Genomic DNA, 25,227 nt, shown 5'->3' with positions numbered 1-25,227 from the left:
AAGTAGATACATCGAGATATGGCCAGACACGCTCTTCCAGCAAGTAGAATTGTGCTGAACTGGTCAGACACAGGACAGACAATGCGACTTAGGACTAGGACTTTAAGTTACACTTTTTAACTTAAACGCTTTTACAGCATTTTTCAAGCAAAGCATCTCAAAATCGAATCCTACTAAGATGTTTCTTTTCCTCCGTTATGATAGGGGCATTTTGTTCAGGACCTCGAATAATTCCTTACATTATACATCACTGGAATTACAATCGTTTCCAACAATCGTGACGCAGCGTTCGGTTCCCGTCGGATGTAATATCCTTGTTGCGTTTCCATTTGCAAACGATCGATCGCGAATACAAGCGGAATTTTAATTATAGTCCCGTGATCGCGGTGGACACCCGCTGCTGGAGGAGGTGTGGGGGAACGTTGAAATTAATTTTCATCTTAAAAAAGTTCCATCCGCGGGTCGGCGGGAGGAGAGCGGTCCTTCGACAAACGAGCAAGAGAGAAATGTAATCGGAATCGCGAACGGGAATTGCTATCACGGCTTTAATCATACCGGGGCCCGAGCGCCGCCGCGAACGCGGAACACTGCGAAAAATAAACACTCGGCCCGCGGCAGAGTAAACGCAGCCACGGCCAGCAAGTTTTCAGATTAAATCCTTCGTTAATGAGCGCGTAATTAAAAGTGGACCCGGGACTCGTGTCGTCTAGCGAGACCTCGTCGATCGACGATGGCTCGCGACCTGCGCACCGGTTCGATTCGAACAAAGACAACCTCTTGGTATCGTGGTGAAATAAAGGAAAAAAAAAAAAAAAAGGAAACAAGCACCTGGAAAATCGATGACGGAGTGGAAAACAATGGGACACGCGCGAGCGTTCGAGGCTAGAAATGATGAATCAGAACATGCCAGTGACGCTCTGTGTGACCCTCGTGAAATAAAAATTGGGGGCTTCATCCGAGGAAGAACGATCGATCTTCTATTCAACGAGTGTGTAGTCATTTTGCTTGGTTCTATTTTCAATCGTCGATGAAATTAGATCTTGTAAGAAGTTGAGAATGTAAGATAGAGAGAAGCAAGGACAATTAATGCCTCGTTTTTCTAAAATTACCATTATACATTAACATAGATGGTGTTTATTCAACTGTCCTCCATTACAAAGGAGTAGTAACAATGCATTTCGGGCCATACCGTCGGAGGCTGGCTCCGATTGCAGTTCCAGGCAGCCCTTTTTCTCGACTGCGTAATGCGCCACAGGAGGACGAGCGGACTCCATGGTATTTCGTTATTCCTTGTCAGAAATAATTAGTTAGCCGCGGTTTGCGAAAAAATTCAATTACAGCTGCGCGCAGTTAATCCTTCGGCCGTTTTCCCAGCGGGAGTAACAGGCAGCCGTCCTGAAACTCGCCGATTCCGGTTCCCCTGGCTAATCGATGCGCGTCGCTGACAGGCCTGGAAAAATCTCCGGCCGTTTCGTTTTTTTTTTTTCTCTCCTCCCTACCCAAGTAATTAATCGACGAATTCAAATCGATTGATTAACCGTTCGCCCGACTGAAAAAGAGTTAATTGGCCTTCAGCGTTGAGAGATCGCGGGAAGGCGAGGCTCTGCAACGTTCCTGGAACAATACATCATCGGAGGACGCTCGATGGATTTGCTTCGAATCGTTCGATTTTTCAGAGCGTGTCCAACAAACGTAGCGTGACAACCCGGAAACGCTGAGTTTGATTAATGTCGCCCAGCGATTGTACATTCGTAACAGCCTGTCCATGGACTTCTCCCTTTTTACGATGATGTTCTAATACCATAAATTTATCGATCCGAGGCTCCGACAACAAATCGCACGATTTTTCAGCACGAGGCTCCTCCGCGAGGTAATCGAGCGAGCCGTTGATAGCAACGCCGATAGGACGTCTTTATTGCGACAAGATTGTCAAGAGAGAAATTAATAGCTGCGGATCGGGACGACTGAACGCAGTCTGACACTAGCGAGTTTATTCGAATATAAATATTCGGAGGGATGACTGTTAAATACGAAATGACGAACGTACTTTTATCTGGGTCCTTTGAAATATTTCTACGAAATTATATTAAAACAGTTTCGAAGGTTTATGTCGAGTACTTCGACTATAAAAGGAATCATGAAAATTGCCTGGATATAAATGAAAAAAAAAAAAAAAAAAAGACCCGAAATACCCTCTCGAAGGTGCCCACGGCCTTCGACGTTCGTTTGCAGCTGGATTTTCAGTCTCAACAAAGCTTTCGATTCGGAACGCTTGGACGTGGAAAACAATTTACCGCATTAATACACAATTACTCTCCTCGCACCCTCCGGGGCTCTTCCCGTTGATTTTAAACCAATGAAACTGCCGCCTAGCCGTCGAGAAACGTCACAAATGACGGTTAATTAATGTCGGAGCACAGATCCAAATTGTATTAATTAATAGTTTCAACCACGACCTATTTCCCATGGGTGAGGGGAGAGCCAAAAAATAACGAGCTCCCATTCAGACTTGGAAATACGATTACGCAACTAGCAAAGAGAACCGACTGAACCGGGGAACTGTCTACCGTGAAAGCTCAATGTCCCAGTCTTTGGCGCAACTTGTTAGAACGAGGGAACCAGGATAACTCGATTGCAGGGTTAATCTCTTGTCAGTTATAAACCGTTCACAATTCTACCCGTCCTTTTTTAATGAATATCGAACAATGCCTTTTACATTGATCACTGTCTGTGATCACACTCAAGAGACGTACCATTTAAATATCTTGTGCCCATGAAAATGGATGACACAATAAAATTTCTTCGCGAACAATTCTGCTTCCCAAGACTCTAACGGATGATTCTCCTTTTTTAAGCAAATCTTCCTGGACAAAAACTTCCACTGTCGTTCTATCGACAGACGTCCGTCTTTCTCGATCAAAACCTCGTTCTAGGTACATCGCGTTTTTCGCGAAGGTACGTCGTACTTCTTGGTAGATTGATCGAGTAGATGTAAAAAAAGAAAAAAAAAAAAACAATCGTCCCTAATGTCTTCCCCACGGAAAATGAAACGATATCCTCGTTTCGAGGGGCGCGCAAATCGAGTTCCGCGTGTACTTACTTCGAATCAGTTGAAGATCTTAGGGCTCGGTTTTATTCAGCCGCGGAAGATCGATTACTCCGTGAGTGGAAACACGAGGAGCATCATTAGTTATGTTCGAGCAGCCTCGACCACAATACCCTCCCCCCCCCCCCCCCCCCACCCCCCGAAGTTGCGTTTCAATCTCCGCGTCGTCTATAGTTTTGTAGCAAGACAGTAATCTCCGTGGTTCTGGCTTCAATCTATTACACGCGTAACTCAGTTTCGTCGTGGCTCCGTTCCATTAATATATAATAGAGATATCCTGTTTCCGCTACGCTCGCGATTAGCGACGGGATCAAGTACCTCGCAAGTGGATCGGGGAATATAAGTAAAGTACATCCAGGAAACGAAGGTAATACTTCCAAGTAGGGGTAGTAGAACAGAACTCCCATCGAGCAACTTCCGAACTTTGATCGAGTGTTTTACCTGATATTTCGCTATGGAAAAACTGCGGTAATTATAAACTAACGTAATTAAATACAAATAATTGCTCGACAGATGCGAGCAAACTTTCGGCTCTTTCAACGTTCGCGATTTGATATTCATCGAGCCAACGTACGGGGAAGATTTAGGGGCTTCCGAGACTGTTGCTGGAAATCGAAACGTAATTCGACACTTTAAAGTTTCACTTTGGATGTTCCAGCGAACGTTTCCACTTTTTCCTGCCTCTGCCTTAGCCCCGACTCGGATTCGCGAGCGACTTTCCGCCCATCTTTATGCACGATGCGCCGCGATGTCGGTCGAATTTACGACGCATCGTCCTAACGACACACTCAATCCCGACCTTTAAAAGTATGGTCGCACGTGATGAGGTCCCTGCGATCGACAGAGAATTCGTCGTCTCAAAGTCACCCGAAGAATCTCGAGTTAGAAATTAATTTCTTTCGCTTTCGCGAGGAGAATTTCGTCGTTTGGGGCGGCAAGGCGTAAAAGCGGTGATCCAGTTGGACCGATGGGCGAAAAATGAAAAAGTCGAGCGGTTGGGATGCTCTGGAATCGAATCATCGTTTCTATGGGCAGTGCAGGTAGCTTGCGCAGCTGTTCATTTCACGTAACAATGATTTCGAAATACGCGCGAACGAACACTCGCTGACCCATTCACAATTTCAGCTACATTCCTCTCCCGCCCTTCCGCTATCTCTCTCTCATCCTTCCGTTTTTCCAGCCGACCCGTTCTCGCGCTATCCTTCTCCTTTCACCCTCTATTACTCCCTTTTTACCGTACCTGTCGGCGTTTTATACGAAGCACCCGCCGGGTGTCGGTGTGTATGCACCGGACTGGACCTATTCGTGTGGTTGCACAGCATGTTTCTCCGCGGGAAAGCCTCCGCAGCTGCTCCGAACGCCGCTGGTATTCACTTTTGTTTCAGTTTTACTTGTTTCCCGTGCTCCATTCCCCGCGTTTTGTACGCGTCGCCGAACACGAACGTTAGCCGTGTGACTGGCATCTTCGAAACCGTGACGCGTCACCGTCCTTGCTGTTTTCGCACCTTCCGTAATAGATCGCGACGGACCCCCACTCCCACTCGTGTAACAACCAGCTGAATCCACCTTCAAGTGTCCGAACCCTCGTTGCGGTTTACCCGACTCCTAGCGACGCGGGGTGCGACAGGGTCAGAAGCAGTGTTATACCAACCACCAGTACAGAACGATTTCCCCTGACGCAAGTTGAAAAAAAAAAAAACCGTGAATTTGATTTAAGACACCTTGAAATATTTCATTTATTTATTTTACACGGTTTCTCACGAATCGATTTTATTTAAAATTTAGTTAAAAATTAATAAGTGCCGTTACGTGTAAAAATGTAATACATAAAAAAAAAAAAGATCAATTACTTAGATACGGGAATGCACTGCGACGAATCTCCCGCGCATCTACCTTGCGTATTACGCAGGAAACGAGTAAAAGATCGCGACAACTGCGTGAAAGGCAGCTCGAAAGCTATGGTCCCACCGAGGAGGCGTTCAAAGATTAATCGTAATCCTCTTTGCGAGCACGTAGAAACGTTTGCGCAGAGAGAATGGTTCGGGTAGCTGTGCGGTCGATACGGCAATAACTGGCCGGCAAGCTGGATCAATTGCTCGTAGGATATTAAATTAATACAGCTGACACGGCAATTGACGTGTTTTGTCGCGTTTCGGCTGTGATTCCAGGGGAATTTGATTATCGACGGGCGAACACGGCGGAACGGGAGCGGAACCCGTGGATGGAACGTATCGAACGGGAAAAAAAAAAAAATTTGTATTCAGGCTGGGCGTTCCGCGTGGCTCACAGAGCTACAACGTTATTACCCGCTCGACCGTTTTGAAGTTTACCGAAGACTGCCGGCGAAACACGGCTCCGGTCCCGTCAGCTGTACATTCGAAAACTACGTGCCCGGTGCATAAATCGCGTCAGTCTCTCTTGGACTTTTCAATAAATTCCCGCAGCCCGGCGTTCGTTTTCGGACAATGCTTCATGAATATGCGATCAGCATCGGTGCCAGTAAATTACAGGCAAACGAGCAGCAACGTTGATCGAAACAAATTCATTATCGCGCCAACGGACGGCTGGACCCGATAAATTTTTCCCAGCCGGAAAAATCTTCGACCGTCCACGGACCGTATCGAACCGTTACTCCGACATTCTCTACGAATGGCAGTTTCGCAAATAATAGTAGCAGGAGACTCGTAGATTTTAATCTACTTCTGCAAGATGATGGATTACAGGCTCTGGCTGCAGGTTGTGAAGTACCAAATGCAGCAGCACGATTGGTTCAGAGATTTAAGTGATTAAAGCAGTGATTCTTGACCTTTTCGAAGTCGCAGCACGGGGTAGAGAAAGATGCTCGGCCTTTTTGTGTTCGAAGATCTGTCCGAGTTTGGTGATCGCGAGTAATTGCAGTGTTGCGAGGGTGAGCCGTTTCAAGCGTAAACGTATCGATTTTATACGAACGCTCTTTCGAAAGTATATCGTAACAAGCCCGAAGTGACGGCTAAACCGCTGAACAGATTTCGATAAAATTTGGTAATTTTAAATTCAAAATTTTATCTTGATAAAAATAAGGTATCAGTTCGAAATCTCAATATTTGTAAATAAAGAATCAGAAATATCGATCGAAACATCCGTGTTACAGAAAACGAAAAACAGTCGTTGACTGGTTCACGTGGTTGAATTGTCAGTCAAACGCAAACGACATAAAATAAATAGTATTCCACGCGGGTGACACCGCGGGGCGCAGCTAATGTTTCATAAATAATAAGATAAACGTTTTCTTCGGAAGACTATGGCCGTTCGGAAAGAGCTCGAGGAAAATGAGTTGTTGAATGCGGCAAAGAATGCCTTCGCATAATGTTTGCGTTCGTAGTCAATTCACCGTCGAATATACATATATATCCGTTTGGATATTTAAATATCTGTCAGTATGTCACCGGTCCCTTTGTGCTTTTTTTTTCAACGGGACAGCGTTCGTTTCTGCGCTACGGATAAAAGTTAATTAACGAATTCGCGCGCGCGCGCGCGATGGCTTAATTAAAGAGGAGGCGAGGAATGGAAAAAAATTTCCCACGGAAACGTTGAAACAGAAATTTCCTCTAACGCGACACAAAAGACGCAAAATGTTCGCCGCCACCGCCCCCTCGAAAACGTGTACTTCTTTCTTTTGCGTATTTTTTTTCTCCCCCCTTGTTTCGCCACTTTTTTCGCCCCTTTTGTTCGATCTCCCGTCACCCGCCGCCTGTAAAAACAGAGGCGTTTGAAGTTTACCCAAAGAACGACTGCCAGGAATACGGTTCAGCGAATATTCGTCGGACTCTCGCGTCAGCTGCGCTTTCGAACGTCCATCGCGCATAAATTCGCCCTCCTTCCCACCTACCCGAGGGGAAGATGTAACTTTTCGACCAACTTCGTTACGACTGGCTTCCTACAAATGAAATTTTCAATTTGGGGGTAGCTGACACGACGTCGCGACTTCTATTGGACGTTGCGATCATGTTGGATCGACTTTTCATCCATTTTCTTGCTGATTCGTCTTCATCGCGATCTACTCGATAAAATCTAAACAATTTCATCTAACACGGATCACCTGTTCCCCGTGGTATAATATTTCAAACGAAATTCTAGAAGTGGAACAATTTTCGTCAGTGCGCTCTTCTAGGGGATGCAACGCGAGGCTCCATTACTCGACGCAGCCCTCTCAACGGCATTTCGGTCTGGGAGAACGGGTCCGTTGGAAGTTCGACGAAAGATCGAGTGGCCGAAACACGGGCAAACGAACGACCGCCGATCCATTCGCATCAGCTGCTCTCTTCTCGAAGAGTGCATCAACAGAGTGCAAGCCGTCGTTGCGGCAAAGTAAACGTCGGGTCTGCGGAACGCGAAAGGGTGAGTCAAGGATAGGGGCGACGAGAGCGATGGAACGACGATTCGAAATTCGACGCTGGAATACTCTTGCGTTCCGAGGTGAATTTTTTAATTTTTCTTCAAAATTGTCGAGTAATCAAAAAATAGTGCACTGGACGAGAGGCTGGATTCTTTGCATTAAATAATTGAAAGAAGAGTTCCTTGCAAGAGTAGTCTAGCTTTGATACGAAATACGATACAGCGGTAGCGGAGATGTTAAAGGAGATTCAAAGAATGAACATTTTCCATTCTAAATACAGTTTTCTAATGGCAGAATTCGATAGATTAACGAATTTTCTATACTCTAAGGGTATATTATAAGATTCTAGAATACCCTGTGTAGCATCGTTCTTCAGTATGTCTCCGTCTCCACTGTTTAAATGTTTGCAAATCGCGAGTTCCCCCAGGAATCGTCGAGTCTCGAGCTGGAACGGGAGATCTCACGCGGAAAGAATTACGCCACGTCGGGGATCGTCGGTGGAAGCGATTAATAGAAGAAAAATTTCGGTTCGTTCGTCGGCTCTGTCGACGGCGAGATCGATTCGGAATCTGATTACAGGGAACTGTTCGTCATGGTTAAATTACTGACTGGGAATTGAGACGACGAGGGAGAGGGAAACGAGACGTTGGATTATTTACATTTCTACGCGTTCTTCGAGCATCGATGCATCGATCCAATAGATACAATACCGGGCGAAAGTACCCACGTCGATTACTAATATCGCCTCGATGAATTTGCTTCCATTGGTAATCGTTCCGCAGATACCGGAACTGATGCGCGCGCTGGATGGATGTAAATACACTTCATTTGTACCAGTCGTTGCGAGCGAATTTATCGGACCGTTTCCTATTCTAATTTTTGAAATTTCAGACTATTCAGTACGTACAAAGCGAACCAATCAGGGCTGACAAAATACGGAGGAATACGTAGTTTGTTGTGCGTAATCGAATGAAATTAAACATGACAAATAATCGACGGTTAAAGAAAACGTACAAACAATAAAGAACCTTGCCGAGCGCGTGTACGTAGTTTATCAACGGGTTAAACTTTAACGTATCCTGCGTATATTTCATTTCTTGTTAAACGAGTCTAACAATCACGATACACAATACTCCAGTTACGCTAGCATCGCAGGAATTTAATAATCAATATTAATTCGCAACATAAAATAACGAGAGAAGTCGAATCGCGGTCCGGTTGGATTACAGCCTGTCTATACAAAATTTTAACGAGACTGTTGAAAATTAAGTTACATTATTCCGTTACCGAGAGGATCCAAAAATTGTGCTCGAAAACATTCGTATAAATTCGTTCGTCGTATCAAACGATCACCAAATTTCCGCCACGACTCGTCCATGTGAAAATGTATCGGTTACCATGTTTTATGGATTTAGAAAAACAAAAAAAAAAAAAAAGGGAACAAAAAATGGAAAAAAAATGAGCGAGAGACAACCGATGTATCATTGTATCAACATTCACGCGGGCGTAACGTTTCCAGAAGAAGCGGGTAACGCGCATCGCGTTTTTATTATTTTCACGCATACGCGTAGCTTCCCCGGCGTCTGTTCCCACCGTTTACGTTTCCCCGATGCAAATAGAATGTTTATATCTCCCGGTTGCCGCGCTATGCGCTGATAACCGTTTTAGCTGAATCGTATTACGATGCCGGGTGTATATTCTTTTTTTTTTTCACCGGTAGTCGCGGGAATCGTATGTCGATCGAGGGAATCGATTCGTCGACCATCAGTCACCGTTCCTCGTTGCCAGTGTTTCGTGAAAAACGATTCGAAATTGCTGGACGATGCAGCCGAGCTCGAATTGTCGATAAGGTCGAAAAGCAGGACGTCAGGACGCGGCGTTTTGAGGGAGATTGATGAGGGCTCGCGGTTACCGCCGTGTGTACAGAGTTAAATTGCTCCACCGTGTGTGTGTGTGTGGGGGGGGGGGGGTAGTTTCGGGGGTTAGCGCAGAGGGGGTTTGAGGTCTGTTCGGTGCACACGCAGCTTTCCTGTCCCGGCTGTCGTTAACACCGATTTATTTGTTGCTCGATGTTCTTTCGCGGTCTTTCCGGGGTCAAACGACCGTGCTGCCACCGGTAACTACGTCGTAACCGAGCCCGGGAGTAAATAACGCTAGGTTTACGCGATACCGATATCATTTGTAACAATTTCGCTGCGACGTTCGCCGTTCCCGCGACACCGATGAGGATTCACTACTTTCCATTTGCTTCTGTCGTCCTTTCGTCCCCGCCAGTAAAGTCAAGCGTTGATACAAAGATCCGCGTGAAAAGTATGAGGGGTTAATATGGAAATATCGAAACCCTTGAATTTCTAAGTATAGGAGCTAACGATAATTTATTAATTGAATTTATTTGAAATCACGTAACACTCGTTCCCCGATGCCATTAGTAACAATTTCGCTTGACCGATTACTGTTTCCGCGACACCGATGAGAACTCGCAACATCGCTCTGTTACTCTGCGAATCAATCTGTTTCTATTAAGAGCTAAAATTCCAGCTGCGCGTGATTTCATGTTTCGTGGATACTGGTATCGATATTCGGTAGTTTACGGACGATCCAAAGCCCTGAAACCTTTAGCTAAATTACAAATGTACGCTACGACTACGAATTTAACCCTATAAGGGAACATCGTATGTCTAACGAATTTTGTTTGTAAGATTCCTGTGATTCCTGTTCGCGAATTCTGCAACGAGATGGCGCAAAAGTGCAAAGAATTGAACCTATGTACTAATTTTTCATTCGAGAAACCTTTCCCCACGTCTGGCGTTCCTCAAGCATAATCCCGCGCGTTTCGTCGTCCCGTCAGCGGCGAAGAGTTAAATCGTTCTGCGCATTCGAAAACAGGAAACGAATGCTGATTAAAACGTTCACCGTGCGCGGTGCATTCAGCGTTGCTGGATGCACGGAAGGCGCTTCGTTGCGCGAACAACGAGAAAAGAATCTACAGAAGCGCGCCGTTGAAAGGACCATCTTTTTTCCACCGTTCCGTCTGTTCTTTTGGCGAGCAAAAGCCACGGCAGCAGCGATTTTAATCTCACTCTCCGCCTTAGCTCGTCCCGTTGCGCCCTTCGATCCAAACAAATTCGGTGTGCGCGCTGGCGAAAAAGAACCCGGCCGATCGAACTTTCGGAGATATCTCGAAATTACTCGCACTTAGCTTTTTCCCGGGGAAAATTGTTTTCAGCGCGGGAATCTCGTTAAAAAAGTTCGAGGAACGCTGCACAGCGAGAAAGTTCCGAGTATGATCGGTGGAAATCCCCCTCCAGCGATCGTTCTTAAGTATTAATCCCTTCGCTAATCCGTATCAGCATCAAGCGCCCGGAGATAATAACGTAACCCTTCATTTATAGCCGGTGGTAGATCGTTGGCCCAAAAACTGTAGTATGGAAATCTGGGACCTTCTTTATCGCTACAAAAAAAAAAAAAAAAAAATCACTCTAGGATTCCAGGACGAAACACTTGGCGCGTAACAGGCAAGAAAATTCCAACACGCCGCGAAGGAGTAAAAGAGGCGTCTGATGCGAGAATCTCGTTAAAAAAGTTAAAGGAACGCGGGAACGGAGAAGTTTCGAGCACGATCAGTGGGAATCCCGTTCCCGTCGAGCCAGCGATCATTCTTAGGTATTAATCCCTTCGCTAATCCATATTAGCATCAAGCTCCCGCCAGAACGTTATAGAACGGGCTTGTAACGAAGGTCTGCCCTTCTTCGTAAATCGGAAATCTCGTTTATGCGAGAATCCTTCAGGCGCGATCGACGTAACTCGATATCGTTTGTTAAACTAGTTCCCAAAATTAATTTCCCTCGATCCGAATCCCATCCCTGTGGTCAGCGTTAAAATATCAAGTCCAGGGAAAAATATTTGCTTTCGATATCGGCCGTGGACACGCCGGACACGCTCGAGCGATTACCGACTACACGACCGAGCGGAAGCTCGAGGTATTCGAGGTTCTAACCACCTGACGGAGGTAGCTGGCGCGTTATATTTTCACGAGGTCCAAGACGAAATAGAATTTGGGGAAGATGAGAAGGTATTTTTAACGCTACAACAACGAGGTCGACGTATACCTATTCTATGCCTTTCATGGGAAATCGAATTGTCGGTATAATTAGTTTACTATTTCAATAAACGTCATAATAAGTAGCGCCAAAAGCGGTGTTCGAATGAATTGGTTTGGAAAAATGTTGTAAATCATTTCCATACTAAAGAAAGTTCTCAAAAGTCCTACCACGAATAATTGCTCATTATCCTTAAAGAAATCTCTATCTTAGAGACTATTCTTGTCTCGTTTCGTCCTATTCGAAATATCCTTCGTCCGTGTCCTAACCATATACCAGCGACGAAGTCTCGAAGTTCCTGTGGCGCGTCGTTCAAAGTAACTTATAATATTATAAAACAGAATGAAAGGGTGTACTCACATCGCACGTCGAATCTCACTTCCGTGCTGGAGGACATGGTCGGGTTGGCGTACGCAGGATGAATGGCAACACACCTAATCGGCTGCCCGTAACGTGACCGTTCCGCCATAATCTCGCAGACGCTGTAGGTCGCCCAAGTGCGGGGATTATCTATCTCCGTCGAGTTTACCTGAGGCCTCAGAGTCCTCACTTCGGTCTCGCCCACGTACCTGCGCGCATTTCCCCCGAATATTTGCATTTCCAATGGCCGTTCTGTAACAACTCTGCGCGGAATGAAATCCCACGGACACCGACCCCTTGCTCGCTCTCGCCGCGACCTTCTTCTTCGACTCGCCCCCACTCTGCCTCTTGGTTTATGTACCTGTTTATCGCGCTAAGCTTATCCTTCTTGGTTTCATGTTTACTTATATGTCGAATTCGTTACACAGTCAGTTTCATAAACATTCGTACCCAGAAGTTTGTCTAAATCAAATAACATGTTTGACATTTCCAAATAAATGTTTCATCATAAATATTGTTGAGGTATTTCAGTTAAATACTCAATTAGTAACATTATTTATATACAGGCCCAACGTCAATTTGTTTATTATAAAATGGTCAATAATATACACACACACACACACTAATCGCGGCGATACAACAAAGATAATAATGTTACAAATGGCGAAATAACAATTGTATGATTCACACGTGCTCACTCTCAAAGGTCTCTCGAAGGAAGTAAGAGACAGGCGTAAGAGCACATGTTATCAGGCAAAAAAAAGAAATTACGTACATACGCTCGATCTGCTAAATTTAGCGCGTACCTCTTTCGCACTCATACTATTGTTTTCGTGTGCGGAAGGCGGGCTACTTGAACAGTTTACTTCAACAAATATGTACATGGATATATTTTGCACTTCTATATTTATACATCATGAAAAATTTATTTGCTGGCATCAAACCTATCATTCCTGAAATAAACACAGAGAGTACGAATATTTATAGGACCGACTGTATATTCAATTCTTCTTTTCTTGCATATTTTCGTATTGCGTAAACAAACTTGGTCTTCAGGAACCGCGCTCAGAACTTTCTATTTTTCCCGTTCTCTCCCTCTTTCTTGTACTTTTACTTACTCCGCCGAATTCTTTCTTCCATTCTCTACATTCTATCTTAAGGTATACGCGGTATAATACATGGTCCAGAGCCAACTTTTCAATTACCAAGTAGTAGGATCGTATTATGCTTAGAATCTCCCGGAATATCTTAGTCTCCAGCGGATCCCGACACGAACAGCCAACGTATTAGCACACTCTGCAGGGGTAAACGCGATTTCGCGCGAGGGGCTGCACAGACACGCGTCGTAACTCCGGTCTAGCAATAATCAAATCGCTTATGCGTATCCATACGCTCGGCAATGTCAATTAGGCTAATTCTCTAACGCGCAAAGAGAGAGAGAGAGAGAGAGAGAGAGAGAGAGAGAGAGAGAGACACGGATAGCAGGGAGCTCGTCTGGAATTCTCAGACTGCCATGGCACGCGTCCCGTCGCTCAAACTTTCCGCTCAATGTCAAAGTTTCCCCACCGATCCGGGGGCCTCGGCATCGCTCCTGATTCGCCTATAAATTAATTAACGTTTCTCGCGTAGCTTATCGTCATCCCCCTAGCCGTTATCTCGCCGTTTCGTTCCGTCGCCGGGGCTTTCTGTTATTTCTACGCCTCGGGGGCGCAAGCAAACCCTGTAGCCCCTTAACTTCGTCTAGATACCTAGCAGGAATGGATCATGATTATTCATGGGCAACCGGAGAGCCGACGCTACCATCGGCAAGATCCACAAGGTGCATTACAGGGGCCAGGATGTTCGCGCAGGGAAAACTAACTGGCGCGCTTCGAACAAACGACAGGGTATGTATGTATTGGCAATCCTGATGACGCAGACTCGCTGGATTCGGGATGGCACTTTTCGAATAATAGCCCACGGGAACGCAAGATTCCCCACCCTCTCTCTTTTCGCCCCGTTCGTTAAATCTGCAGTTACGATTCATAAAGCCCTCTACTGAATTGAATTTAAAAATTAGATTCGATTCGTGTACCTCGCGTGTACCTTGGTCTGGTTTGGAGGAGAACTTTTGTCTTTGGGGCAATCACCGGGTAAATAATTCATTAGCGTTACACTGGCGACGTTGGCCATGTCTCAGTTCCGTTTCTCGGAGAATACCTCGAGTATACCCTTAATCCAAAAAGGAATACGATGTGACGCGTTTTCGAATAAGTTACACACAATGTATACACTGAGAAGCTTGAATTAAAATTATAATTCGTATCGAAATTCTGATGATCGAAACAATTTCAACGCGATCCTTAATGATATTTGTCAAAAAACGTTTGTTTAATTAAAGCTTTTCAACGTCGATGAATGTATACGCATGTTTGTGGAAGTATTCACCTAGTCCCGTAGTTCGATACCCAAGCAACCTCGAAGTAATTACAGTGGTAATCGTTCGATTACCGGGGAAGCGCCCGTCTCTCTCATCGAAAGGGCGCGAAAGACACGGCTGGAATTAAGTTGTCCAAAGTCCGCGAAACGAAATCAACTCGGGAGTGGCGCCGAGCTTAATCGAATCAATCCCGAAAAGGAGCGCAGTTTCTCTGCAACGATTGAGCGCCGCGGAGAGATAGAGAGCGGGAGCAATCTAGACGCATTCAAACGTTTCCTTAAAAAACCCAACGCTGTTACTCAAATCCTTCCTCGTGCAAAGACTACTCGGTCTCAATTCCGCAGACGGCTTTCCGCGCTGCTTTTCATCTCTCGACTGATTATCAAGAAGCTGAGGTTCGAAGTAAAAACAAGGGGCAGTGGACGCCATCCAAGCATTTTTTTTTTTATAAAAATTACTACTTCCTTCGCATTTCATCGAGGTTATTGTATCGGAGGTCTAAATTTTTGAAGAAAAATATTCGTTAATACACGGGTTTAAAATTGAGTTCGAGATCAATGTGTAACTCTTACTACTTTTGTTTGATGAATTACCTAGGACTTATAATAATTTCTGTACGTGGTATATAGCTCGTTTAACGACTGCCTTACTGCTTTTTCTATGCATTGAATTACCTACTATTGACGTCCACTCCCGGTGCATTTACCGTGAATCAGCTTTGGCAAACGGTACAGAGGATCGCTTCGATGGAAGTAATCGGCAGTGGACTGAAAGCTGTTGCACGAGGAAGAGGGGAAAAAGGTCACGGCGAGAGGGGTCACCGATGAACGGTAAGTAGTAGAGAATCTACGGTGCAACGATTACGAACCATTTAATTAGAGGCGAAGGATTCCCATACCGCGCTCTGCAAGTGAGCGTAGCGATCTCACCTGCTCGGGCTGTCACGTTGCTGCCGGGTAGAAGTAGACGATCCGCGTACTCTATCTGCGGTCGTTGAGGGCTGACTGAAACCAGAAAATTAACACAGGTTAATTTGTCCGATTTTGTGGCCGAATATCCGGCTACGCGTCGCGTTTGTCCGAACATTGTTCGGTTTGATTACGGGCCATTCCCCTCTAAACTAAATCGATCAGTCTTCTTCCCACACTTTGGGATTTTTTATGACGCGATCATATGTCGTAATATATATATATATAAAATTAGCGGGAGTTTAAGTCCCCTTAATTATTAGCCGCGACGCCTAGTCACTCTTAAATTATACCGTATTTTTTGCAATAATATTTACGTTTATCTTATAGAAATTTGTGCATTTAAAGAGATTTTACTGTAGTAACAAAGAAATGTTTCCTTACAATTGGCTCTTAGTGCGTTATAAATCAATAAAGGGGTTTCCTGAGAAGAAAAAAGATGTCTTGTCGCGGAATATCATTGAGTACGATGCATCAAGTGGCAGCTCCTGTCACTTGATTTTCAATCTCTCCGACTCAACAATAGAATTAATAAAGGTACGGACTCCAACTCAATTGTTTTAATCGAGGATGAGTCTCTCCGAATAAATTTCACTTGGTTTTCGAGAAAATTAATTTCGAAAGCTAGAGGTGTACGCGCGTGCAGAGTGCGACCTGGTCGACGCGTTCGTCCATTAGCGGTTATTTCTACGTGTAGCCGTGTCTGTAAACATTGATAGTGGCACGGGTATTTGTTTTAACTAGTTCGAACTAGATGGAAAATAATAACATAGACGGAAAACAGCTACTATTGTAGCACCGTCGATGTTTGCGAACACCAACGCAAGTAGAAACAATGAGTAATGGTCAGACGCGTTAACTAACTCACGTGTCCGACAGCGCGCGTACTCATTCAATTTCCAAAATCGATTTTCTCCGATCGAGACCCAGCGTAAAATAAATAACACTTTCGTATTTTCGGTTCATTTTCCGCGTAGGAATTATCGCGTTTAATACGTAACAACTTGGTCCGGGCGATTATCGAGGAAAAGTCCCAACGTGCTTTTATCGAAAGAATGGCTTGTATACTATGAATAAAGCGTGGAAACCGGCTCGCACAATTTTTATTCGCATTTTGGCACTTCGGACGAATGCAACGACTGGTCGAACGTAACAATTGAAAAGTAAAAGGCTAGAGGCAATAATTATTTTAATTATTGTGACACTATTTTCTGTCCTCGTAATATTGCATTCTAAATTGTTCCTCGGAAAGACGAGTAGAAATAAAAGTATGCTCGCGCATGACTTGTGCTCGAGTCTCGCTTCTTTATTTATCGTACAGCTTCGATTGTTTTTATTCGTCGTATCGATTCGCGTTTTCGCCAGTTCACGCCGGTAATACGACTGTCCTGACCGCGATGTCCGGTCCCCAGACGAACTAGTACATTAATCTTGGCACAATGGGAATAATACCGATGAAAAGCGACGAGCACGGCTTTGACGGGTGTGCAATTTACCTGGCTGACAGTGCGCGCGAGTCATGCACGAATTATCGGCATTTAAACGAATGTCTACATTATTATAATTGCAGATTAACAGGTTTTGTTCCGAAAAATGACCCACACCAGGGTTCGAAGCGTCGATACATGAAATACACGCGGTGCAACCACTTTAGACTTAAAAACATGGAAAAATGTTTTCGAACATGTGTCTATATTTTTATTTAAATATCTATGTTATCCAGCCCGTTACGAAAAAAGTAGAAAACTTTATTGATGAAAGTGGTCTCTAAGGAGTCCTAGCTAAGACTGAATTTGGCCTTTTCTCGGTTCCTTTTAAATATTGGTTCGTACATACACTCATACGTACGGACATACATACACAAGAACTGGTGCTCGGTGTCACGTGTTCGGTAGCGGCCACCGATCACCGAAAAGCGGTGGCGATTAAATTCCCTACAAGTACTATATACTCGACAAATATTCGGTAACACTTCTTAGTCAGATATTCTTCGTTGGTTTCAAGGATTATCATCAAGAATTCGACTAACGAGTAATAGTAAAATTCGATCGAGTTAACCTTACCTCTGACAACCAGCCTCGCTGGTTCGGATGCCAACGCGTCCTGCGTTGTGAAGTCACTGGCTGTGACCTGACACTGCCAAAGTCCGTCGTCGAACTCCAGGGTGGCGGATCTGACCCACAGCGAACAGTCGCCAATGTCCGGGGATCCCACCCACTCGTATTTCTTCAAGTGCATCCCGATTGGCTGAAACAATTGAAGAGGGGTTCGTTCAGTTCTCGTTACACGCATTGCCAATCACTCGACGACCCTGCGAAATTCCCTTTGCTTTAACCCACTTTACCTTCCGCTCGTTTAGCCAACTCTCGTTACAATTCCACCCCTATTCTGTCCCTACCCCTTCGTTCTCTGTTTTTCCATTCAAATTCGCTTCCGGCTTCCTACCCCCTGACCGGTGCAGTCTATCGATACTTATGTGATCGCATAGGAATCATTCAAACGCGTACTAAACATTTCCTTACGCTCAAGTTCTGTGTACTTTTTATTTTAGGCATTGGAAATACTTTCTCTAAGCCCGAGTCAAGATTAAATAATTCTTAAACATTCCTTTCCAAGCCTGACAAACCTAGCAGCCTGTTGAATCCTCATGTATAAGTAAATGAATAAATATCGCAACCCCCTACGTTGCACTACTTACCGTTGATTCAATAAACAAGCAACTAAACTAAACGCTACGCAGCGCGATTAGTCAGCACCGTTGGAAGAAATCTGTCGATTCCATAGCTGGAGAGGATTTAAAAAATGCAAAGCAAGTCGATGGACTCGCGTAAATCGGGAAGCAGGTGGCCCCAACAGATCCCAGGTAGACAATGACCGGCGTATGTCAGCGTTTTGCCCTATCGTTTAATCGACGAACGAAGGGACGCTCGATCGTTCCTCGTTATCAGAATCCTCTCAACCTCTCTTTCTCCTCTTGCTCGCTCCAACACTCTTCCGTCGGCGTCGAGCGTGTTCGCGTTTCCCCCGAAATGAATCATCGGCCTCTAGCTTCGAAGCTGGAGCCGCTCTTCTCTTCTTTCACGTAGATTAATTCGCTGCCGGCTGGAAAGTGCGGCCTTAGCAAGTTTCGCAGTCATAATGTGGCCGTAATTCAAGGATCGATTCTCCACGGTGCCCGTATAATCTATCCGCTCCTTCTACTCAACCCCTCGCCATTCCCTACGTTTTAGAGGCCCCTCTTGTGCAACCCCCTCGCGCCCGATGGGTTATCGAGGCCAGCGTTATAACACTCCCTGTACATTATCCTGCAAAACTGGATCACGTTGAGCTAAGGTTCGATCCCGCCCTGTTTACCCTGGAAAAATCACGGGTTTCGTCGTTTAACGCTATCAAGGAGTTAACGAGTTCTCGAAATACCATAGCAATCTTAGGTCTGAGAGTACAAGGTCTTCGAATGAATTATGACGGTAAAAGTAACGATAAAGGTAATGCCATTCTCAAGAGAAATGAAGTTAAACTTCATAGCTCTGGTGCACTAAAAAAAAAAAAAAAAAAAAAAACAAAAAAAAACACCAGGATCAGATTATGCTATCCTTTGATGGGTAAGGAACACTTTTGTTTATCGCGAAAGGTAAATGGAGTTTTCCCGAGCGGTCTGTTTTTAGACGATCTTTGCATCGTTGATTATCAAGACGCATTTCGGAGTGCACTGGATTTTTCGTTAGCCTACATCCGAATCATATCCCCGCGACGATATTAGTAATGAACACGGCACAGTTGCCGCAGGAGCGTGTACAGTTTATCATTCAACAGTAGACACAATAATACAATGGGAATCCTCGCGATGATTATTTGTGCATAGCGTGGCTGAAGGCAGAGAACCGAGAGAGACGGTTGCGCGCCCTCAGGACAAGAAGAATAATGAGTTGCCAGCGCGTTGACGTTCACCGTCGCGAGACGAAGCGACGCGTACGCAATTACACGGATATTAGCGTCTTACCCGGTCTCGTATTCGTCTTCGCGTCGATTTTTCACGGTCTCAGCCCCTGACGAGGTCCCAACGAGCAGAAGCATTCCATTCGCGAGAGGGATAAAATTCAAGTTTCACGGAGATGTTCTCGATGGGGCACACAACTAGGGAACGAGACTCTTAAGATCCAAGGATGGCAACCCTAATCGTAAGCTAAGGGTCGTATAAACTGAGTAGCCTATTATTTCTGATGGAACATGGAGAGCAACCAAACAAAGTCTGAATCAAATTGGAGCAGAATGGTGAGAGTTATACATTTTCAATCTCTGTGTTGATAAGAATAGTAAACGTTTCGGGGACTTCTATCAAGTTTACTTCCCAAAAGAGCTTCAAAAGTGCGATTTTCCAGAGTGCACGATCCCTCCTCGTCGCGAGTGCTGCAACGGTAACCAAAAATCTCGGAATTTCGAGTGACGGATTGGATAGAGCGCGGGGAAAGAGCGACGCGCGACAAGAAAAACAGAGTAGCGACGCTGGAGGCGGTAACTTAGGCGTCTCCGTTGGAGGGTAGACGAGAAGAGGATCAGAGGGCAAGTAAGCGTCACAGGCGTCATTCATTTAAAGGATTAAAATCCACGGGAGCCGGCGGCAACGTACGAGCGTTCACTTACTTAACGGAGAACGGCCCTTATTCCCTTTTCCTCTTTTCCTGTCGGTTCCACGGTCTCCGCGGCTCCGTCTTCGTCGCTCCGGCAGAATTCGCCCGCCACCTTTCCACCTTTTCGTTCGCCTCTGTGTTCTCCGGAGAGGGCCGCGACCAGCAATCAGCGTAATGCACCCGCAGACACACTCCGCCGACCCCCCTATGTCTTCGTTCTCTCTCTGTCCACACAATCGCGCGCCTACCCAGCATCGACGTTCACCGACAGACAGAGACACGTGAACGCGAATGCTCGCAGATTTCTCCCCGTGTGCACGTACGGATCGGTCGACGGAGGAGCAAACGGCCAGGTTACACACCCCTTGGGCCAAAAGGCTCTGATAACGCCATCTCGAGCGATGCAGACGCAACGGCAATCTCTTCGACAGGATACAATCAGACCTCCCTAAGTCCAAGTCGAAGGGAAATGAAAAATTCCTACGTTTGGTAACAATTTTTCGTAGTTTCGGAAGAAAAATGGGAGTGTTTCGTTGATAATGATACGCGCGGAAACAAGAATTCCTTGGCTGTAATTAGACCGCAGATTACGTATAAGAAGTTGAAAAGTATAGAGTTGCTGGGTTGTAAAATCCACAGTGTACGTGTAACGATGACGATTACTATGACGGAGTACATGCGTCTCATGAAAGTCAGTGCCCACAGAAATATTTACTTAGGCCTAGACTAGTTCCGGGTTCTGTTTACTTTCCTGTACTGTCAACTCTAGTCGAATTTAGACATCGAATCGAAATTACTATCCGGCTCCGTCTTCGCAGCGTTCAAGAAAGTTCGAGTCGCAGAGGTCCGGCCATGGATCGCGGGAGGGTGGATCGATGCCCGCGAAACCGTGTTCTTGAGCAACTTACCCCTCGGCTCCTCGATCCTCCGCAGACTTTATCCCTTGTTCTCGGACTTTCGCCGCTCCTTGCAACGGGGCCGAGGAGCTCCTTTTGCCGCTGTGAAAAAGTTGTTAACTTCGAGATTCATTGCCGACTCTTTCGTGGTATGAGTGGGTCCGTTCGACGAGTAGAGGGTGGGTTTGCTCGCGACTCGGTGGGGTTGCGACGGGTTGAACGAGCGTAAAAGGCGCAGCAGAGGGTTCCCCTCGTCGGAATCTCGTCGGAGGTAAAAAGAGGCTAAGAAGAAGCCGGATAAGAGGGTGCAGGCAGACGGAGAACGAGGGGAAACGGGGTGGCTAGAGGTTGGAGGAACGGAGGAAGCTTTCTGGTAATCCGGCGAAGGCGATTCCCGTACACCTATTTCGCTAAAGTGATTTCGTGCCTTCGAAGGATTCGACGTTTTCTCGCGGAATCGCACCGCGTCCCGTGCAACTTGCCAGTTGCTCTTTCCATCCACCCTACCGTTTGACTCCCATCGTCGGGGAAAAGTGCATCTCGTAAAGCTCCCGGGCGCATGTCCCGTTCGTTTCTAATTCCGGCGTTACGTACCGCCGCGTTACTTCTCGAACGAGAAATATCCTTTTTTAAACCGTCGTAAGCCGCGCCAACGCGATCCGCCTTCCGGTGACGTTTAATCGGTCGGGTCGCAGCTCGACGCCTCCGTGACCCGACACCGATTTTCGCGAATCGTACCTCCTCTTTTGCTTCCTCCGAAATAACCTCCGAAATTCCCTGCGCCGTATTCGAATACGTAAGAACGAAGCAAGTTTTTTGGTAATGGGAGGCGAGAACGACGTTGGTTGTATAAGACAGAAAATTGATAAGTTTGAACATTGTTTTTAGCTATGGGCCACGCTATAAGACAGCTCGGATTTACTTCTCAGAAAACTATTGCTCGCCTCGCTTCCAAACCTCGTGTACTTTCAATCCGGAAGAATTTTCTCGCGTACGAAGAATTTTTTTTCTGACTTCCATTCTGTCTACTTAAAAAAAAAAAAAAAATTCTTTCCCTCCGTTACCTGCTGTGTGGCACCTTTCCTTCGTCGCGCAAAGTACAAGTTACGAGCCCCTTTACCGGGCTAAGGCGTCTCGATAGTTGGCTCTCGTGGATCAGAAGGAGGCGCGAACAATGGCGACGGTTGCGTGGAACGCAAACGAGAACGAAGAGGGCTCGCAGCGTGGAAAGGCGCCCGATGGAACGGTCGGCGTCGTAAACAAGAGTACCACGGATCTCTGGAGAAAATTATCCCGGGTCGTTATTTACATCTTTCATAAATATTCACTCCAGAGGAGGGAAACGGAGAAAGGAGTATCGCTGGCGGGCCTGGGACCAAAGTGGGAGGAACGAGGGACAACAAGGAAGAAAGGGTGAACCGAAGGGAGAGGCGGTGGTTCAACAGGAAGTAACGAGAGACCGCGAATGGCATAAATCTTACGGCTTTTGGCGGCGATCTCGTTTCAGGATCACGGCGAAAGGGGTTGCTTCGCTACTCCGTAGACCGTAATACGATATTTTTACCACCCGAACCGTGTTCGTAACTCACGGTACAGCGGAGACATTTTTATAATAGTTCGGTCGTCGCCGTCGAAGAGCCTCAAGTGAGTTGTTACTTTAGGATAATCCCTGGCTGCCTTTTAAACTCACAACTTTGTGTTAAAATTCTCAATTTTACAGGCTCCTCGATGTCGTCCTTCTATGATGGCGTTCGAACAATATCGATCACCTTCCTAAATTTAACCGCAATTATAACAGTGCGTCAAGAGTGCATCCAAAGGGGGTCTCGACGAAATGAATCGAACAATTAGCACGACGAGCAAGTTGATTAATTTCATCGAATATTTGCACGCTCTTCGGCATTGTTGTCGAAGAGAATTCGCAGCGAGGATCGGAACGTTTACCGTTTAACAAAGTTAAACAATTGCCTGTAATGCTAATTGCTCGATCCATTAAATTTCTAACGAAGCAAACTTCACCACCGGTCATCCCGAATCGGTATCAATAATTTCGGAGGTCGTTTATATCCTCCCAGGGCAATTCCCTCGCGAGCATCGCGTCCTTCTCGTATTTCTGCAACCGCCAGTCGACTAACGGGATTCAATTACCGCTGCTAATTTGTTGTTGTCAGTCTCACTCTTCGAGCCCCGCCTTCCGGTTACCGCTCGCAACCATTTTCTGCGCCCAGCATCGTCGATAGCGTTCGCTCCCCTACGCGTTAGAAACGATCCGACGACGGATGATAAATACCGGCACGTTCGCGGTTATCTTCGCGCTGCGAATAACTAGGAAACGAATAACTATGGGGTAAACTTGTTTACATTCGACGGACTCGTCTGTCCCAGCGGTGCCGGAACGAAACTTCTTGCTTAACCGAGCAAACGGAGTTAAGCCACCAATTCGTGCACGGTGTCAGGTAAATCGTCCAGAATTTATGCACATATTTGCATTAACGTCTCCAAAGGCCCAAGGAAAATTCACGGGTCGCTCTCAACGAAACCGTTTGCGGAAACCGGAAGAGTCTATGTCAATGTTGCGTAAAGAGCAAACATTTATCTGCTCGTGTAATGTACGTTACGCGCGAGGTGTGGCTTTCGTGGGTTAATTAATAATCTCGCGTTACTTCATACTACCCCTAAGTTTCGAACGGGTCCTCCGTTTTTTCTGAAAACGTGAGTCGATGGCTCTCACCCAAGACAACTAAAAAAAGTAATGCCCAATGGATGGCGCTTGTAGCGTCGACAACAGAAATTCCGGTTATTTATCGGACTGTGCGTGTAGTGTCTTCCCCCGAGAAAAACGGTTCTCGACACGCCTCCCAGGGTAGAAAAAATTCATTCGCCGTGCTCGGAGCGAATGTGGGTCGGCCATCGAGCCGATATCTCGCGGCGGTTATTTTTCGAAACGGTTCGGAAAAATTCCGGCCCGGAGATGCGAATAAATCTTAATGGGGAAGCTGTCTCGCGGAATACCAAGACCCGCAGCCCTGTCCCCGAAGACGCGCCAGCCGATAATGAAGATGGATTCGCGAGTAGGGGAGGGAAAAATGTGTTTGCTCTTCGGTTCCGGTCGGGAGGTCGCATTTAGCGTTGGTAAATCGCTTCTGCTATTTTCGCGGGCACCCGTCATCCGCGATCGATGGATGTTTACCAAAGATTTGCGTCAGGGAAAACCTATGGTAGGGCTTGGAACATCTTGCGGTCCAACGAGGCCATTATCACGTTTACGATAAGTTAGGGCGACATTTGGAAATTGCTTGTCAAAGGTTTCAGATTTAAAGCTCTAGTGGATATTACTTCTTATAGTATTCATGACGATGGGGATCGCGTTTCGAAAAGTTGGGAGGACCTTTGCACTTGGAAATTGATTGTCAAAGTTTGTATTTAAAGGTTTTAGATTTAAAGCTCTCAGTCTCCCGACAGGAATTGACGACCAATCATTGGTCGTGTAGGTAAAACGGTCGACTGTGGATCCGAGGATCGTGGATTCGAATCTCCGCGCCTTATTTTTCGTTTAGAGTCGTACACGTTTACAATTCTAAAACACAGTTTATTATTCGAATTTTCGAAAATTGTCCCGCATGGGAATAAAAAGGTCTCCGTTACGGCGTATCGATGGTAACAATGGAGCGAGAGATCGCGCTAAATAATAAATTGTATTAAGTAAACGTGCTCGTTCCCGGGGAAACAGTATTGCTCGTTGACCTAGTATAAAGTAGCGCGCCGTAGTTGGGCGCCTGGTCGCTCTTCGTCGCGCGGCTCGGTCTCAATCGTTTTTGGCTAATTACTCGAATTAATTATACATTCGTCGGTGTGGAAGAGCTCGCACGAGACAAACGTTTGCGGGCTTTGTATCCAAATAACGAGGCCGCGAGAGAAAGAAGCGGGAGTGGCCGAGTCTCCGCGATGCCTCAGGGGGCAAACAAAAGGGGTCGCGCACAAAGTGGACGGATAAGTGGCGGTCGAGTGGCCCGCCGGTTGCTTTGGAAATTTATCATTTAATCTTTCCACGTCGTATTCACGGCATTGTGGTCTCGGACGGTCGCAACGCCGCCGGCTAAATGCGTTTCGAGAGACTCCGCCACTCTTCGCGTCTCTTGCTATGCGCTTTGTCTGCGTTTGCGTACGTACAACGTCAAACACAACGGTGCTGGCGCATTTATTCGCTGGTTGCTTCCTACACGCACACTCAGGGCACATCTTGCCGAGGCTACGGGAAACCGGTGCGTGCATTAATTTGCATATTAATTCGCCGGCGATAATCCGCTTTAATGACATCTGGATTAGGGGAAATTTCGCTGGGAGATACGCGCGGGACCCCCGATGCGCGCGGCTG

At 46.1% G+C, this 25,227-nt stretch overlaps 1 protein-coding gene across 1 annotated transcript in view; it reads right to left on the bottom strand.

Moving 5' to 3' along the window:
- Nucleotides 1-25,227, bottom strand: part of LOC128890981 (kin of IRRE-like protein 2) — a 141,464-nt gene that overhangs the window by 15,616 nt on the left and 100,621 nt on the right. The window contains exons 3-5 of the mRNA XM_054150071.1: nt 17,392-17,575; nt 15,229-15,364; nt 11,942-12,150 (exon numbers count right to left, since the gene is read on the bottom strand). Of these exons, the coding sequence (XP_054006046.1) occupies nt 11,942-12,150; nt 15,229-15,364; nt 17,392-17,575 (529 nt within the window). The remainder of the gene's footprint in view (nt 1-11,941; nt 12,151-15,228; nt 15,365-17,391; nt 17,576-25,227) is intronic.

This window comes from Hylaeus anthracinus, unplaced genomic scaffold, assembly GCF_026225885.1.
Source record: "Hylaeus anthracinus isolate JK02 unplaced genomic scaffold, UHH_iyHylAnth1.0_haploid 12001, whole genome shotgun sequence".
Taxonomy (NCBI): domain Eukaryota; kingdom Metazoa; phylum Arthropoda; class Insecta; order Hymenoptera; family Colletidae; genus Hylaeus; species Hylaeus anthracinus.
This window is presented reverse-complemented; position numbering and strand designations above follow the sequence as displayed.